This window comes from Trachypithecus francoisi, unplaced genomic scaffold, assembly GCF_009764315.1.
Source record: "Trachypithecus francoisi isolate TF-2019V2 unplaced genomic scaffold, Tfra_2.0 Contig01676, whole genome shotgun sequence".
In the NCBI taxonomy this organism is placed as follows: domain Eukaryota; kingdom Metazoa; phylum Chordata; class Mammalia; order Primates; family Cercopithecidae; genus Trachypithecus; species Trachypithecus francoisi.
The window spans coordinates 1,293,095-1,309,612 of record NW_022681448.1 but is presented as its reverse complement, the minus strand read 5'-3'; the positions used below and the strand labels follow the sequence as shown (position 1 = coordinate 1,309,612).

The window sequence follows — 16,518 nt, the reverse complement described above, 5'->3', positions numbered from 1 at the left end:
TGACAAAGTGCTAATGAGTCATTCATTCCTTTTCCATTTTTTTTTTTTTGTTTTTTTTTTTGTTTTTTGAGACGGAGTCTGGCTCTGTTGCCCAGGCTGGAGTGCAGTGGCATGATCTCGGTTCACTGCAAGCTCCACCTTCCAGGTTCACGCCATTCTCCTGCCTCAGCCTCCCAAGTAGCTGGGACCACAGGAGCCGCCACCTCGCCCAGCTAGTTTTTGTATTTTTTAGTAGAGACGGGGTTTTACCGTGTTAGCCAGGATGGTCTCGATCTCCTGACCTCGTGATCCGCCCGTCTCAGCCTCCCAAAGTGCTGGGATTACAGGCTTGAGCCACCGCACCCGGCCCCTTTACCATTTTTAATCAGAGTATCCAAAAAGGAGGTAATCATGTGTTTTAATAAATTCCACAAATCCTAAACCACCCAAAAAGCAAATCTACCATCCATATTAATATTTAGTCTTTCATCTTTGCCAGAGTGCAGCCCCAAATCTAAGTTACTAGTTCAGCTACCTGGGCAGGCTGGGAATCAGGCCATGGAGCCCTCAGTGATTGCACGTTCAGTGATAACAGCATGTCCTGCACTGCGAGTGTCTCTGTCATATTTGAGAACCATCTACAAAGGGCATTGAATCAAGGTTGACTAAAAGGGAGAAGATTCAAATCCAGGCATACTTAACTCCTGAGAGGATGCTGAACAGTCATGTGATTCCCCTTTGTTCTTAAAAGGGAATAAAGTTGCAGGGTTACATTTTGAGTAACAGCGAATATGCAAAGCAGACATTACAGTTTCCTAAGTGGTAAATTGACTAGTGAGGAAATGTCAGGTGCTGCCTTGAAGTAGCGAAAACTTTAGAGATGCAGGACCCTGGAGTTAGTGGAGAGACCAGCACTGTGGCGGAAGCAGCAACACGTTTGGCCACTGCTACCACCTCATGAATGTACGGAAGTACACCTTTGCCTCCAAATCAAGGAACGTACTAAGATTGGCAGAGAGAAGAGTTGGTAGATTTAGGAAAACCTGAAGGTGGAGGTTGTTGTAAGAAGGTTTTCAAAGAGGAGACAGCATTTTCTACTGTTGCATCACAAGGAAGACTTTCAGAAATTATAAACTTAGCCCATGCAAAGGCTGAGCTATTGAGAAAAATCAGATATACAATTACCTACATTCCTACAATTTTCTTAGCCACCTTTTAATTTCTGTTCCTGGTAGAATTGAATGCACTTTATTCTGGCTGAAAACAGTAACTGTCCATCTGGTGACAGATTGTGACCAGAAAAATGTAGATTCTTGGCAGAGTTGAAAGTTTTTCTAGATTCTTTATGTCCTTTCTCACCTAATTTGGACAAGAGGTATTTAGAGTCTTCAGTAAACTACTTAGATCAGAAAACGCAGCAGTAAATCATCTAAATCTTGAGTCAATATATATATATATATGATTTAGACATTGAGAGAACTAGGAAGTGGATTCGGAAAAATCCCTAAAGCTTAACCATCCAGGTATATTTGTTTTCCCATGAAAAAGCAAATACTGACTGTTTTTCTGTATGTGTATACTAAGGAAGGCTGCACATAAATTACCAGTGTGAGATACTTACTTGTTGAGAGAATGAAGGACAGGGACAGGCGCGGTGGCTCCTACCTGTAATCCCAGCACTTTGGGAGGCCGAGGAGGGTGGATCACCTGAGGTCAGGAGTTCAAAACCAGCCTGGCTGACATGGTGAAACCCCGTCTCTACTGAAAATACAAAAAATTAGCCAGGCGTAGTGGCGGGCGCCTGTAATCCTAGCTACTCAGGAGGCTGAGGCAGAAGAACTGCTTGAACCTGGGAGGTGGAGGTTGCAGTGAGCTGATAGTGCACCATTGCACTCCAGCCTGGGCAACAAGAGTGAAACTCCATCTCAAAATAAAATAAAATAAAGTAAAGTAAAATAAAATGAAGGACAGGACAGTATTCTAATGGTTGCATGATATTTCATTAGTGCTATGATTAACCTCTAATGTTGGACATTTAAGTGTCACTATAATCAATAATACAGCAACAGACATCTTTGCACATAAGGCTTTTTCTGTATAGAGTGCTAGGAGTGAAATTACCTAGCTAAGAGTATGAATATTTTTAGGGTTCTTAATATATCTTGCCAAATCCAAGAGCAGTTGTATTATATCAACAATAAATCAAAGTTTTGAATTTCATCCCTTATTTTGCCAGCACTGGATTTTCTCATTAAAAGAGAAAGGGTTGTGCTGTATTATTTTGTTAAATAATCATTAAATTGTTTTATTATTAAATTGCCAGATCCTGTTTGTTAATATTTTGTTTAGGATTTTAAAATTCATGTCGTCTGGGCGAGTGGTTATAATTTTCCTTCCTGGCCGGGCGCGGTGGCTCAAGCCTGTAATCCCAGCACTTTGGGAGGCCGAGACGGGCGGATCACAAGGTCAGGAGATCGAGACCATCCTGGCTAACACGGTGAAACCCTGTCTCTACTAAAAATACAAAAAAAAAAATTAGCTGGGTGTGGTGGCGGCGCCTGTAGTCCCAGCTACTCGGGAGGCTGAGGCAGGAGAATGGCGTGAACCCGGGAGGCGGAGCTTGCAATGAGCTGAGATCTGGCCACTGCACTGCAGCCTGGGCAACAAGCGAGATTCTATCTCAAAAAAAAAAAAGGGTTAATTTCATGGGTGCAAATGGCATGTCATTGTTTTGACTTCTTTGTTGGTGACACTGAATATTTATGTAGGTTGTTTGTTAATCAGTTAGATTTTCCCTTTTATGGATTATGTCCTTGGCCCGTTTATATATAAGGTGAGTAATATTTAAGTTGTTGTTAATGAATTATTAATTTATCATACTAGGCCTAGTCCCCAGTCAGTCAATTTTTCTGAAAAATCGTTTCCCCTGTTTTTCATTATAGCATTTTTAAGCAGAAATTTCAGATTTTTATGAAGTCAAACCCAAGCCTATTGATCTTCCACTGATTCAACACTTTCAGTTCTTCTTCATCCAAAGAACTGATTAAAATTTGCTTAAATTTCTCATAGATATTTGTAGTTTTTATATGTGATTTCTAAACCCATATGGATTTTATGTAAGAAAGTCCATGAATTCTGAAGTATATAAAACTGTTCATCCTTGCCTCCCCCGCTATGCAGATTCAGAGTGTTCATCATTTTGACTTACTATTTCTTCCTAACAGAGATAGCCAGTTGAATAAATGGATGACTTTAGTACCTTAATTTTATTTTTCTCAATATTAAGTCAGTAAATGCTGCTCTGAGGGTAGCATACTAATCAGTTTTAAAATTTTGTGTCATTTTTGTTGTTGCACAGAGATATATACATATGTGTGTGTATGTTTCAGAAAGATATATTTACTGAAAGTTGGATTCATATAGTGGTATTAACTGTATTTAAATAATAACTACTATTTGTTTTTCATTTTAAAGGTTACACATGTATACATTATATATACACACACTTATAGGTACACATATATCTTCATTTAAAAAAATAGGAGAACAGATGAGCCAAAAAAGTCTCCATATTGTTACCAGTTATTTAAAATTTGATATGTTTATGTTTTTCTATCACGCATACACACAATCATAGTATATACTTTTTGCATTTATTTGTTTACATAGTGCTTAGGTAGACTGTAATATGCAGATCACTCTCTAAAGATGTATCTTTTCAGAATTAAATTTAAATAAGAACTCCAATATGAATTAGATTTAAACAAGAACCACATTAATTGTGAATTAATGATTTAGAACAAATTACTTAAAGTTAGTTCACCAGCTAATTTCCTTATCGGATAGCTTTAAACAGTGTGTATTTACAATGGAGACTCATCTGAGTAGCCAAACACACTTTGTGGACTGTTTGAAAAATCACAGTGGATTAGAACTTGAAATTTGCATACCCTTGTATTCCCTGAACCTCTCGTAGAAGATGCGAGTGAGAGACAAATTAATGAAAGTAATAACCATTTTAGGTTCCCCCTAGGAAATAGCTTATGTTGGTGCCATGGAAATATGTAAGATATGTGTTTGTCTTTTTTAGGAAGTCGTGCGGTTTCTAGATAAGAAACATCCAAATCACTATCGAGTCTATAATCTATGCAGTATGTACATTCATTACTCTATATTTGCTACTGTAGATAGAAAACAGATTACTGTATCTAAGAAGATGTTTTTTTTATTGCATTTAATCATAAGTATTTGGTGGTGGCAAGGAATGAATTTAAAAATCCCCATCTTGGACTGGCCCTATTTAGCAGAAGGAGTTAGCCCAGCAGCACAAAGCACCCTATGAAGGAGGCGGCTTTGGCAGGACCAATGAGGCTGAAGTGGAAGCAAACCATTTTAGGGAAGATCTGTTCTAGCGACATTAGGTCTAGGAAAATCTTTCGTTTTTCCTGCCAGATTGTGTTATGAGGACACAGACGATTTAACGAATGAGTCCTCTGCCCCAGCAGCACTGGGCTGTGATGAGAGCAGGACCCTAGATGGGAGAAAAGGAAACGCTCTGTGGAAAATAGGCTGTAACCCAGCTGTATACTCGATCTCTCTTGATTTTTTCCTCTACCTGTATACTCAATAGACATTTTCAGGGGGCAATCATTTTGGTCAGCTACATTTGCCTCTTGTGGGGTTTCTAACTACCCTGCAATAATATGATGAATGGTCTGCTAGAAAGTTAAAAATTATACCTATTAAACAAAAATAGTTGAGTTTGGGTTACATGAGATGGATAAACCACTACCATCCTTACGTTTTTGAGACCCCGTGTTTATTTTAGAGCAGCAGGAGCAACTTGGAAAGGTCTTTGTGAAGACAGATAAGGAATTCTAATAAGATATGTTAACTTATTTATAACTTCATCATTTATTATGTTATTCCCTATAGAGATATGACATACATATTATTTATTTTAGGTGAAAGAGCTTATGATCCTAAGTACTTCCATAATAGGGTCAGTAGAATCATGATTGATGACCATAATGTCCCCACTCTACAGTAAGTTTTATGCTAAGTTGACTATCAGAAGAGGGCTAAATATATTGGGTTTGATTTTTTGAAAATATTTTAACTAACAATCTTAAACTTGAAATCAGTGAGATGGTGGTTTTCACCAAGGAAGTAAATGAGTGGATGGCTCAAGATCCTGAAAACATCGTAGCAATTCACTGTAAAGGAGGCAAAGGTAATAACATTTTCCTTTTTATTTCTCCCTTTCTAAAGACATGTAAATATAGATAAAGTACAAGAACAAGACACATATTGCTATTAATACATATTAACAATTCTTAGCATTTTTAAATATTAGCTCCAAGACTGAAAGAAGGGGAGGAGAAAGGAAAGAGAAGAGGAGGAAGGGTAGGCAATAGGGAGAGGATAAGGAAGGGAAGAAAGCAGGAAAAAAGAACTAAGGAAGGTTGAGCATATTTTCCCTTGTTTTTCTAGTATTTGGATTTCTTTATTTTTGGTTTGCCAGTTTATATCTCTCAAAATACAAACAGTCTTTAATTTTAGAATGTCAGAGTACTTTTATTTTATTTAAGGCTGATCTTTTTAAATTTTTAAATTAACGTAAAAATCTATTTATGGTGTTCTATATGATGTTTTGATGTATATAAACATTGTGAAATGGTTAAATCAAGCTAATTAACGTATGCATTACTCCACAAATTTTTGTGGAGTAATTTAAAATCTACTCTCTCAGCAATTTTCAAGTACATATTAACTATGGTCACTATGTTGTACCATGAATTTCCTGAACTTATTCTTCCTAATTGAAATTTTGCATCCTTTAATCAACATCTCAGGCTGGGTGCAGTGGCTCACACCTGTAATCCCAGCACTTTGGGAGGCTGAGGCAGGTGGATCACATGGTGAAGCCCTAGCTCTACTAAAAATACAAAACATTGGCTGGGTGTGGTGGCATGCATCTGTAATCCCAGCTACTCGGGAGGCTGAGGCAGAAGAATCACGTGAACCCGGAAAGCAGAGGTTGCAGTGAGCCAAGATCGCACCATTGCACTCCAGCCTGGACAACAAGAACAAAACTCCATCTAAAAAACATAATAATAAAGTAAAAACCAACATCTCTACAATTCCCCCAGTTTTGTCCCCCCAGCCGCTGGTAACCACCATTCTACTCTCTGCTTCTATGAATTTGACTTTTTTAGATTCCACAAATAAGTGAGACATGCAGAATTTGTCTTTCTATGCCTGGCTTATTTCACTTAGCATAATGTTCTCCAGTTTCATCCATATTATCTCAAGTGACAGGATATCCTCTAAGGCTGAATAGTATGCCTTTATTTACACATCCCACATGTTCTTTATCCATTCGTCCGTTGATGACATTTCCATTGACTCCATAGCTTGGGTATTAGGAATAACGCTGCAATGAACATGGGAGTGCAGATTTCATTTCCTTTGGATATATACCCAGAAGTGGAATCTCCAAATCATATGGTAGTTCCGTTTTTGGTTTTTTGAGGAATCTCAGTGCTGTTTTCCATAATAACTACTAATTTACATTCACACCAACAGTGTATGAGGGGGATCCCTTTTCTCTACATCTTCACCAACTCTTCTTTTGTCTTTTTGTTAATGACCATCCTAACAGGTGTGAGGATATCTCTTTGTGTTTAATTTGCTTTTCCCTGATGATTAACGATGTTTAGCATTTCCTCATATACCTCTTGGCCACTTGTGTGTCTTCTTTTGGGAAATATCTTTTCAGGTTCTTTGCCCATTTTCTAGAGAAGTAAATTGTTCTCTTGCTATTGTATTGTCTGAGTTCCTTTTTTAAAAAAATCTATTAACCTATTATCGAATGTATGCTTTGTAGATATTTTCTCCCATTCTGTAGGTTGTCTCTTTACTCCATAAATGTTTCCTTTGCTGTGCAAAAGCATTTTAGTTTGATACAGTATCATTTGTCTACTTTTTCTTTTGTTGCCTATGCTTTTCAGTCATATCCAAAAATATCTTGTCCCAGACCAATGTCAAGAAGATTTTCACCTATGTTTTCTTCTAGTAGTTTTTCAATTTCAGATTTCACAGTTAAGCGTTTACTTTGAGTTGATGTTTGTATATGGGTGAGATAGGGTGTGATTTCATTCTTCCGCCAGTGGATATCCAGGTTCCCCAGTATCGTTTATTGAAGAGACTGTCCTTTCCCCATCTTGGATTCTTGGCACCTTTGTTGAACATCAGCTGACTATAAATGCATGGATTTATTCTGGGCTTTCTGTTTTGTTCCATTGGTCTATATGTCTGTTTTTGTTCCAGTAATATTAAGGTTGTTCTTAAACTTTGTGAGAACCTTTAGATTAAGGGAGCCAACAGAGATGCTATTTCAAAAATTATACTGGAATTTTTATAGTGTAATGATACAAAGAAGCTGACATTGGTGGGGTTAAAATGGGGGGAAAAGCCCCATTTTGTAAATCCAACCAATTTAAGTTTAGCTAGATTTTCTCTCATTCAGGTTTAGGCTTTAAATAATCATCTAAGCATATTTCACAATTTTTGACAAACATAAATAATTAAATTTTTAGTGGGCTCTAAATCAATGTTTATATCAAATTCCAGGAAAACGTAACACTGTAAACTGACTTACATAATTCAGTAAAATCAAGTTTTAGTCTTATTGACTAGTTTCAAGCACATTAATTAATATACAGATTCTGTGTTTAGCTCTACAGATTGGAGTATTGTATATAAACTGGCAATTTACAATACCATAGTTAAGAATATAGAGGCTGAATCATTTGAAATTGGCAGTTTTTAACCATCTTTTGCTTTAAAAATGGCCATTTCACATTGCCCAACCTAAAATGTTGTTATTCAAGAAGTTAGCATCAGTTTTCTATTAACTAATGCTAATTCCTTGCTTGAAGGAAAGCATTCATTTCAAATTTGACTTTTTTCTTTTTTGCTGAGAGGGGGTTTACATTATTCTGTGTTCACATAATATTTTGTTGATATTGTTAAAGGTTGTTTAGAAGGCTAATATTCAGCTGGTATGTACCAGAGCAGCCTCTTCTTTTAAGTGTTCATTCATATTAGTCTTGCTGTCTTCTGTGGTTGCTGCCTGCAGGTTACCAATAGTATCATGATAGTAACCATATTTTATATTGATTTATAGGAGTTCTTCAAAGAATTTGAATGCCAATTTTTCTTAGTATTGCGATTATATTCTCCCAACATGTTGCCTTTTAAATTTGATTGTGATTTATTTCGTTGTACAAGTTTGTAAATTTTTGTTTTGTTTTGAGACATGGTCTCCCTCTGCCACCCAGGCTGGAGTGCAGTGGCACGATCTCAGCTCATTGCAGCCTGAACCTCCTGGGGCTCAAGCGATCCTCCCATCTCAGCCCCTCTGAGTAGGTGGGACTATGGGCAAGCATCACCATGCCTGGCTAATTTTTGTATTTTGGTAGAGACAGAGTCTCACTGTGTTGCCCAGACTGGTCTCGAACTCCTGGACTCAAGTGATCCACCCACCTCAGCTTCCCAAAGTGCTGGGATTACAGGCATGAGCCATCGTGCCTGGAGAGAAGTTTGTAATTTTGAATGTAGTAAAATTTGTTCATCTGTGTGTGTATTTCATGCTTTTCTGTCATGTTTAAGAAATTCACCCCTATCCTGATGTAGTAAAGATATTCCACATTTCTTCAAAAATATTCAAGTTCCATTTTTAATATTTGGGTCTTTAATTGGAAGTTGGGGAAAGTATTTTGTTCATATAGATAGCCAGTTGCCCTAACACCATCAATTGCATGCTATTTTGTTCTCCATTAATTTGTAATTCCTCTCAGTAATATACCAAGTTTCTATACATATTCAAAACTGTTTCTAAGTTCTCTCTACCACACTTTTGTAATTATTGTAGCTTTATAATATAGTTTGATAAAGGCAGAATAGTCTTGCTCTCCTTGGAACTTAATTATTACGTTCAATTTTAAAATCATTTTGTGAACTGCCATAATAAAACACTTTTAGGATTTTTATTAGAACTACATTGAATTTATAGATTAACTTGACAGAACTGACAACTGCAATATTGAGTTGTACATGTGAATTATCTTGTTCATTCTTTAATAATATTTTATACCTTTTTTATCATGTCTTTCACATCTTTTCAAAAATTCATTCCTACACAAATTGTGACTGAAAATGGAATCTCTTTTTTTCTATTACATTTAGGTTGTTTCCGGTTTTTACTGTGATAAATAATGCTGCTTTTTTTTTTTTTTTTTTTTTGAGATAAAATCTCACTCTATCACCCAGACTGGAGTGCAGTGGCATGATTTCAGTTCATCGTAACCTCTGCCTCCTGAGTTCAAGCAATTCTCGTGCCTGAGCCTCCGAAGTAGCTGGGATTACAGGCATCCACCGTCACACCCAGCTGTGTTTTTAGTAGAGATGGGGTTTTGCCATGTTGTCCAGGCTGGCCTCAAACTCCTGACCTCAAGTGAGGCGCCTTCCTCTGCCTCCCAAAGTGCTGGGATTACAGTCATGAGCCACCGCGCCTAGCCCAATAATACTGCTTTTAAAAATACACGTTTCTTGTTGCACATGTGGCCACATTTTTGTTGAGTATATACCTTGAACTAAAGTTGTTCTGTCTTAGAGTAATGAATCTTGAACTTTACTTGATAATGCCGCCTGTTTTCTAAAATAGTAGTACCGATTTTTACTCCACTGGTATTGTACACTTCAAGCATTCCATGTCTTCCCCAATACTTGCAGTTCGGAGTATTTCTATTTTTAGCCTTTGGGGGTTTGTGTGATGGCATCTTATGGTGGTGACCATTTGCATTTCTGTAATTACTAATAAGATTGAGGAAGTTTTCTTAAGATTATTAAGTATTTGGATATCCTTTCTGTAAAGTAACTTTTTAATTTTCCTAACCATTTTTCTCCTGGTTTATTCATCCTTTTTCTCTTGATTGTAGGAATTATTTATGTATTCTGATTTCAGTTCTGTTATTGATCATAAATGTATTTAGGAAAGCTTTTCTGCTCTGTGAATTGCCTTTTCTCTCAGGAGTATCCTGTGGTTGACAGAAGTTCTTAGTTGTGTTACCATCATGGGTATCATGCTTTTCCTTTATAAAGTTTGTGCTTTTGTGTCCTGATTAAGACAATTTTCCTTGAGTTTAAAGGACATTTTACTACCATATTTTCTTCTAGAAGCTTCATTCCTTTTAAAATTGATTTATGTGTGTGGTATGAGGAAGGCATCAGGTTTCATCTTTTTCCATGTATGGCTATCCAATTATTCCAGCACACGGGTTGAGAAGATTTTCATTTCTTTACTACCCTGCAGAACATGAATCTGTTTCTGACCTTTCTGTTCTGTTCATCGATTTTTTCATCTGTGTGCCAATAGCACAGCTATCTTACTGTAGCTTTCTAATACGTCCTCATTTCCAGTCATGTGAGTATCATCAGCTTTTTCTTTTTCTTCACAGTTGTTTGGGTATTTTAGGTCATCTACTTTTCCATATAAATTTGGGAATCAACTAGTCAAATTACACACACCGGATAGAAATTTACTTGGAATTGTATTGAATTTATAGACTGGGGAGAATTGAATTTTTACAATATTGACTCATCCAACCCATGAACAGAGGTGTTCTCTCATTGAGTTAGGTCCTCTTCAATTTCTCTTCACAATGCTTTCTTGTTTTCTGTGTAGAAAGCTTACATATTTTTGGTGAGATTTATTCCTAGATTTCTTTTGTGGTTATTTAAATGACATCCCTTTATTGTTTATTAAAATGTTTATTTTCTAAATGTTTTTTGGTGTTTTAAATGCAGTTCATTTTATTTATTAATCTTGCAATTCGCAACTTTCCTAAACTCACTTTTTTTTTTTTCTTTTTTTTTTTTTTTGAGGTAGGGTCTCATTGTGTCACCCAGGCTGGAGTGCAGTGGCACGAGCACGGCTCACTATAGCCTCAACCTCCGTGGGTTCAGGTGATCCTCCCATATCAGCCTCTTGAGTAACTAGGACTGCAGGCAGGTGCCACCATGCCCAGCTAATTTTTTGATTTTTTTGTAGAGATGGGGTTTCGCTATGTAGCCCAGGTTGGTCTCAAACTCCTGGGCTCAAGTGATCTGCCAGCCTCAGCCTCTGCCTCCCAGAGTGCTAGGACTGTAGGCCTGAGCCACTGTGTCCAGCCTAAACTCACTTATTAGTTCCACTAATTTATCTATAGATTCTTTTGGATTTTATGGTACATGATTACATCATATGAAAATAATAAATTGTATTTTTTCCATTTCCGTCATTTCTCTCCCCTAGCACTGGCTAGAACCTTTAGTACAGCGTAAAATTACAAGTGGCAATAGCAACCATCAACATACAGTTCCATTCTCAAAGGAAAAGCTTTCAACATCTCGCCAATTGCTTTACGAGTGTGTGTGTGTGTGTGCTACCATTTATCAGATTAAGAAATTCCTTGGCTGGGCGCCGTGACTTACACCTGTAATCCCAGCACTTTGGGAGGCCCAGCGGGGCAGATCACTTGAGGCCAGGAGTTTAAGACCAGCCTAGGCAACATGGTGAAACCCCGTCTCCACTAAAAAATACAAAAATGTGCCAGGTGTGGTGGCGCATGCCCGCAATGCCAACTACCCTGGCTGAGGCGAGGGAATCACTTGAACCCAGGAGGCAGAGGCTGCAGTGAGCCACCATCGCACCGCTGCTCTCCAGCCTGGATGACAGAGAGACTCTGTCTCAAAAAACAAAACAAAACAAAAAGAAAGAAAAAAGAAATTCCTTTAGTTTACTAAGAGTTTTATTTTTTTTAAATCATGAATGGATGTTGAATTTTTAAAGATTTTTCTGAATCTTTGAGATGATAATTTTTCTACTTTATCCTACAAATAAATGTGATTAATTACATTAATGAAGTGGTAAACCAACATATTTCTGGAATAAACATAATTTACTTGTGCTGTATTATTTTGTTAAATAATCATTAAATTGTTTTATTATTAAATTGCCAGATCCTGTTTGTTAATATTTTGTTTAGGATTTTAAAATTCATGTCGTCTGGGCGAGTGGTTATAATTTTCCTTCCTGGCCGGGCGCGGTGGCTCAAGCCTGTAATCCCAGCACTTTGGGAGGCCGAGACGGGCGGATCACGAGGTCAGGAGATCGAGACCATCCTGGCTAACACGGTGAAACCCCATCTCTACTAAAAAATACAAAAAACTAGCCAGGCGAGGTGGCGGGCGCCTGTAGTCCCAGCTACTCGGGAGGCTGAGGCAGGAGAATGGCGTAAACCCGGGAGGTGGAGCTTGCAGTGAGCTGAGATCCGGCCACTGCACTCCAGCGTGGGCGACAGAGCGAGACTCCGTCTCAAAAAAAAAAAAAAAAAAAAAAAAAAATTTCCTTCCTCATAGTTTTTTCAAATCTTGGCTTTGTAAAATGAGTTAGATTTCATTTTCTCTGTTTTTATTCTCTGGGTAAATTTATGCATGCTGATTTTCTTCCTTCTTAAGTGTAAAGTGAAATTCACCAGTGAAGGCACATTGGCCTAGAGGTTTTTCTGGAGAGAAGTCTTTAAATTATGGCTCAATTCCACATATAGAATTTTTAAATAATTTTATTTATTTTGCCCATTTTGATAGATTATAGTTTTCCCAGCATTTGTCCATTTAATCTAACTTTGAACTGTCTTAACATCAAATTGTTCACAATATCATTTTACCATTTTAATGTCTACAGAGGTGTTCCCTTTTTTATTCCTACATTGCTTTCTTGGTACCTTCTCCCCTTTTTTCTTTTGATTAGTCTCACCAGGGATTTATCAATTTTACTAGTCTTTTAAAAGTACAAATTTTTGGCCTTATTGGTGGTCTCTATTTTTAATTTATTTTTTATTTCATCAATTACTATTGTATTTAATATTTTCTTCTGTACTCCTTGGGTTAATTTGTTCTTTTCCTGACTTCTTGACATGGATAATTCTTAGAATGTCGACCACTCTCTTTTCTATTTACCATTTAAGGCTACAAGTTTTCCCCAAGAATTGCTTTAGCTTCATCCCATAAATTTTTATCTGTAGTGTTTTTATTTTACTTAGTTCAAACTATTTTCCAGTTTTGACTGTGCTTGCTTATTTTTTTGACCCATGACTTTTGTAGAAGTGTATTTCCTTATTTCCAAACATATGAAAATTTTGTATTTATCTTTAAATTTTTGATTTCTGATTATATTGTGTTATGGACACGGAACATACTACATATTTTTTGTCTTTTTTAGTTCTTTGAAATTTGTTTAGACTTGCTTTATGGCCCAGAATTTGGTCGATATTATCAGATGTTTTCTGTACATTTGAAAAGAACATGTATTACGCATTGTTGAGAACAGCGTTCTGTGTACATCTGTTTGTTAATTATTTTATTTAACTCTCCTGTATTCCTACTGACATTCTGTTTTCATTTGATTGAATTTTAATAATATAATTCTTTCCCTTCTCACCCTCTGTCATTACCTTCGAAGTCATATACTCCTTTTCTATGTTTTTAGTAATTACTGTAAAGATTTAAACCTGCATCCTTGGTTTAGCTATTAATTTTTATTTATGTTGAGCCTGCATCTAGAAATCTTCCTAAACTCTCTCATTAGATTAAGGAGTTATTCTGTAGATTTACTTACTACACTGACTTTCTACACTGGTTAAGCCTGCAGTATATTGTTAAATGGAAGCAGTGAAGAGAGGGCATTTTTGTTTAATTCAAGGCTTTAAAGAAAATGCTGTCAATATTATGTCATTAATATGATGTTCCTGGTAGGTATTTTGGCAGATTCTTTGTTGAGTTAACGAAGTTTCCTAGTTTTTGTTAATTTTTAAAGCCACAGGTGCAGGTTGAATTTTAGTGAATGCTTTTTCCTGCATTATTGAGATAATTGTAAGGTATGTCTTCTTTAATCAATGAATATGATAAATTGCATTAATATAGATTTGTGATATAGGATGATTCTTGTACTCTTTTATTGTTTGTCTTTTAATGGGCAAAACACATTTGTTTTCTTTTTGAGCTTAGTTTTTTTGGTATAATGTAACTTTTATTTTAGGTTCGGAAGTACATGTGCAGGTTTATTGGTAATATTGTGTGACGCTGAGGTTTGGGGTATGATTGATCGCATCACCCAGGTACTGCGCATAGGACCCAATAGTTAGTTTTTCAACCTGTGCCCTTTTCTGCTGAGCCCCCTCTAGAACTCCCCAGTGTCCATTATTGCCACCTTGATGTCCATGAGCACCCATTGTTTAGCTTTCACTTATGAGTGAGAACATACGGTATTTGGTTTTTTGTTCCTGCATTAATTTGCTCGTGATAATGACTTCCAGCTGCGTCCATGATGCTGCAAAGGACATGATTTCTTTTCTTTTTTTTTTTTTTTTTTTTTGTCGAGATGGAGTTTTGCTCTTGTTGCCCAGGCTGGAGTGCAGTGGCGGAATCTTGGCTCACTGCAACCTCCACCTCCCAAGTTCAAGTGATTCTCCTGCCTCAGCCTCCCAAGTAGCTGGGATTACAAGTGCCTGTCACCATGTCGGCTAATTTTTGTATTTTTAGTAGAGATGAGGTTTCACCATGTTGGCCAGGCTGCTCTCAATCACCTGACCTCAGGTGATCCACCCACCTCAGCCTCTCAAAGTGCTGGGATTACAGGCGTGAGCAACTGTGCCCAGCCTGTTTTTTGTTTGTTTGTTTGTTTTTTAAGATGGAGTCTTGCTCTGTTACCCAGGCTGGAGTGCAGTGGCACGATCTCGGCTCACTGCAACCTCCGCCTCCTGGGTTCAAGCGATTCTCCTGCCTCAGCCTTCTGAGTCACTGGGATTACAGGTGTGCGCCACCACGCCCAGATAATTTTTGTATTTTTAGTAAAGACGGAGTTTCACTATGTTGGACAGGCTGGTCTTGAACTCCTGACCTCAAGTGTTCTGCCTGACTTGGCCTCCCAAAGTGCTGGGATTACAGATGTGAGCCACTGCACCCGGCCCATGGCTCTATTTTGAAGTATGTTCCTTTGATTCCTAGTTTCTTGAGTGTTTTTTTATTTTTTATCAAGAAAGATGTTGAATTTTATCAAATGCTTTTTTTTCTGCATCTATTGAGATGATCATGTGGTTTCTGTTTAATTCTCTTTGTGTGGTGAATCACATTTATTGATTTGCATGTGCTGGACCTTGTATCCTTGGAATGAAGCTTACTTGATTGTGAACTTTTTGATGTGCTGTTGGATTTGGTTTCCCAGTGTTTTGTTAAGGATTTTTGTGACTGTCTTCATCATTGAGATTACCCTTTAGTTTTCTTTTTTTTTATTGTGTCCTTGCCAGGTTTTGGTTTCAGGGTGATGCAGGATTCATGGAATGAATTAGGGAAGAGTCCCTCCTCAATTTTTTGGAATAGTTTCAGTAGAACTGGTACCAGTTCTTCTTTGTATATTTGATAGAATTCAGCTGTGAATACATCTGATCTAGGGCCTTTTTGGTTTGTAGGTGTTTTGTTTTGTTTTGTTTTGTTTGTTTTTTTGAGATGGAGTCTTGCTCTGTTGTCCAGGCTGGAGTGCAGTGGCATGATCTTGGCTCATTGCAGCCTCTGCCTCCTGGGTTCAAGAAATTCTCCTGCCTCAGCCTCCTGAGTAGCTGGGATTACAGGCACCTGCCACCATGCTGGGCTAATTTTTGCATTTTTAGTAGAAACAGATTTTCACCATATTGGCCAGGCTGGTCTCGAACTCCTGTTCTCGTGATCCACCCACCCGCCTCGGCCTCCCAAAATGCTGGGAGTTCTTTAGGTTTCTATTAAGTCCAATTGCTCAAGTGTTGAATGTAAGTCCAGAATTTCTTTGTTAGTTTTCAGTCTTTATGATCTGTGTAATGTTATCAGTGGGGTGTTGAAGTCCCCTGACTATTGCTGTGTGGCTAAGTCTTTTCATAGGTCTAGAAGTATCTATTTTATTAACCCAGGTGAGCCAATGTTGGGTGCATATATGTTAAGGATAGTTAAGGCTTCTTGTTGAATTGAACTCCTTATCATTATGTAATGCTCTTCTTTGTCCTTTTTTAGTGTTGTTGATTTAAAGCCTGTTTTATCTGTTTTAGGAATAGTGACCCCTGCTCTTTTTTGTGTTTTGTTTGTGTGATAGATCTTTCTTCAGCCCTTTACTTTGCACCTATTGGTGTTACATGTGAGATGGGTCTCCTGAAGACAGCAGACAGATGGGTTTTGTTTTTTTAATCCAACTTGCCACTCTGTGACTTTTCTTTCTCTCCTTCCTTCCTTCTTTCCTTCCTTCCTTCCTTCCTTCACTCCCTCCCTCCCTTCCTTCACTCCCTCCCTCCCTCCCTTCCTTCACTCCCTCCCTCCCTCCCTTCACTCCCTCCCTCCCTCCCTTCCTTCCCTCCCTCCCTCCTCCTTCCTTCCTTCCTTCCTCACAATCTCACTGTATCATCAGACTAGAGT

General features: G+C 37.6%; 1 protein-coding gene across 1 annotated transcript in view; it reads left to right on the top strand.

Moving 5' to 3' along the window:
• TPTE2 (transmembrane phosphoinositide 3-phosphatase and tensin homolog 2) overlaps positions 1-16,518 on the top strand; it is a 126,150-nt gene that overhangs the window by 89,611 nt on the left and 20,021 nt on the right. Inside the window, 3 exon segments of the mRNA XM_033197146.1 lie at positions 4,070-4,130; positions 4,944-5,025; positions 5,124-5,212. Of these exon segments, the coding sequence (XP_033053037.1) occupies positions 4,070-4,130; positions 4,944-5,025; positions 5,124-5,212 (232 nt within the window).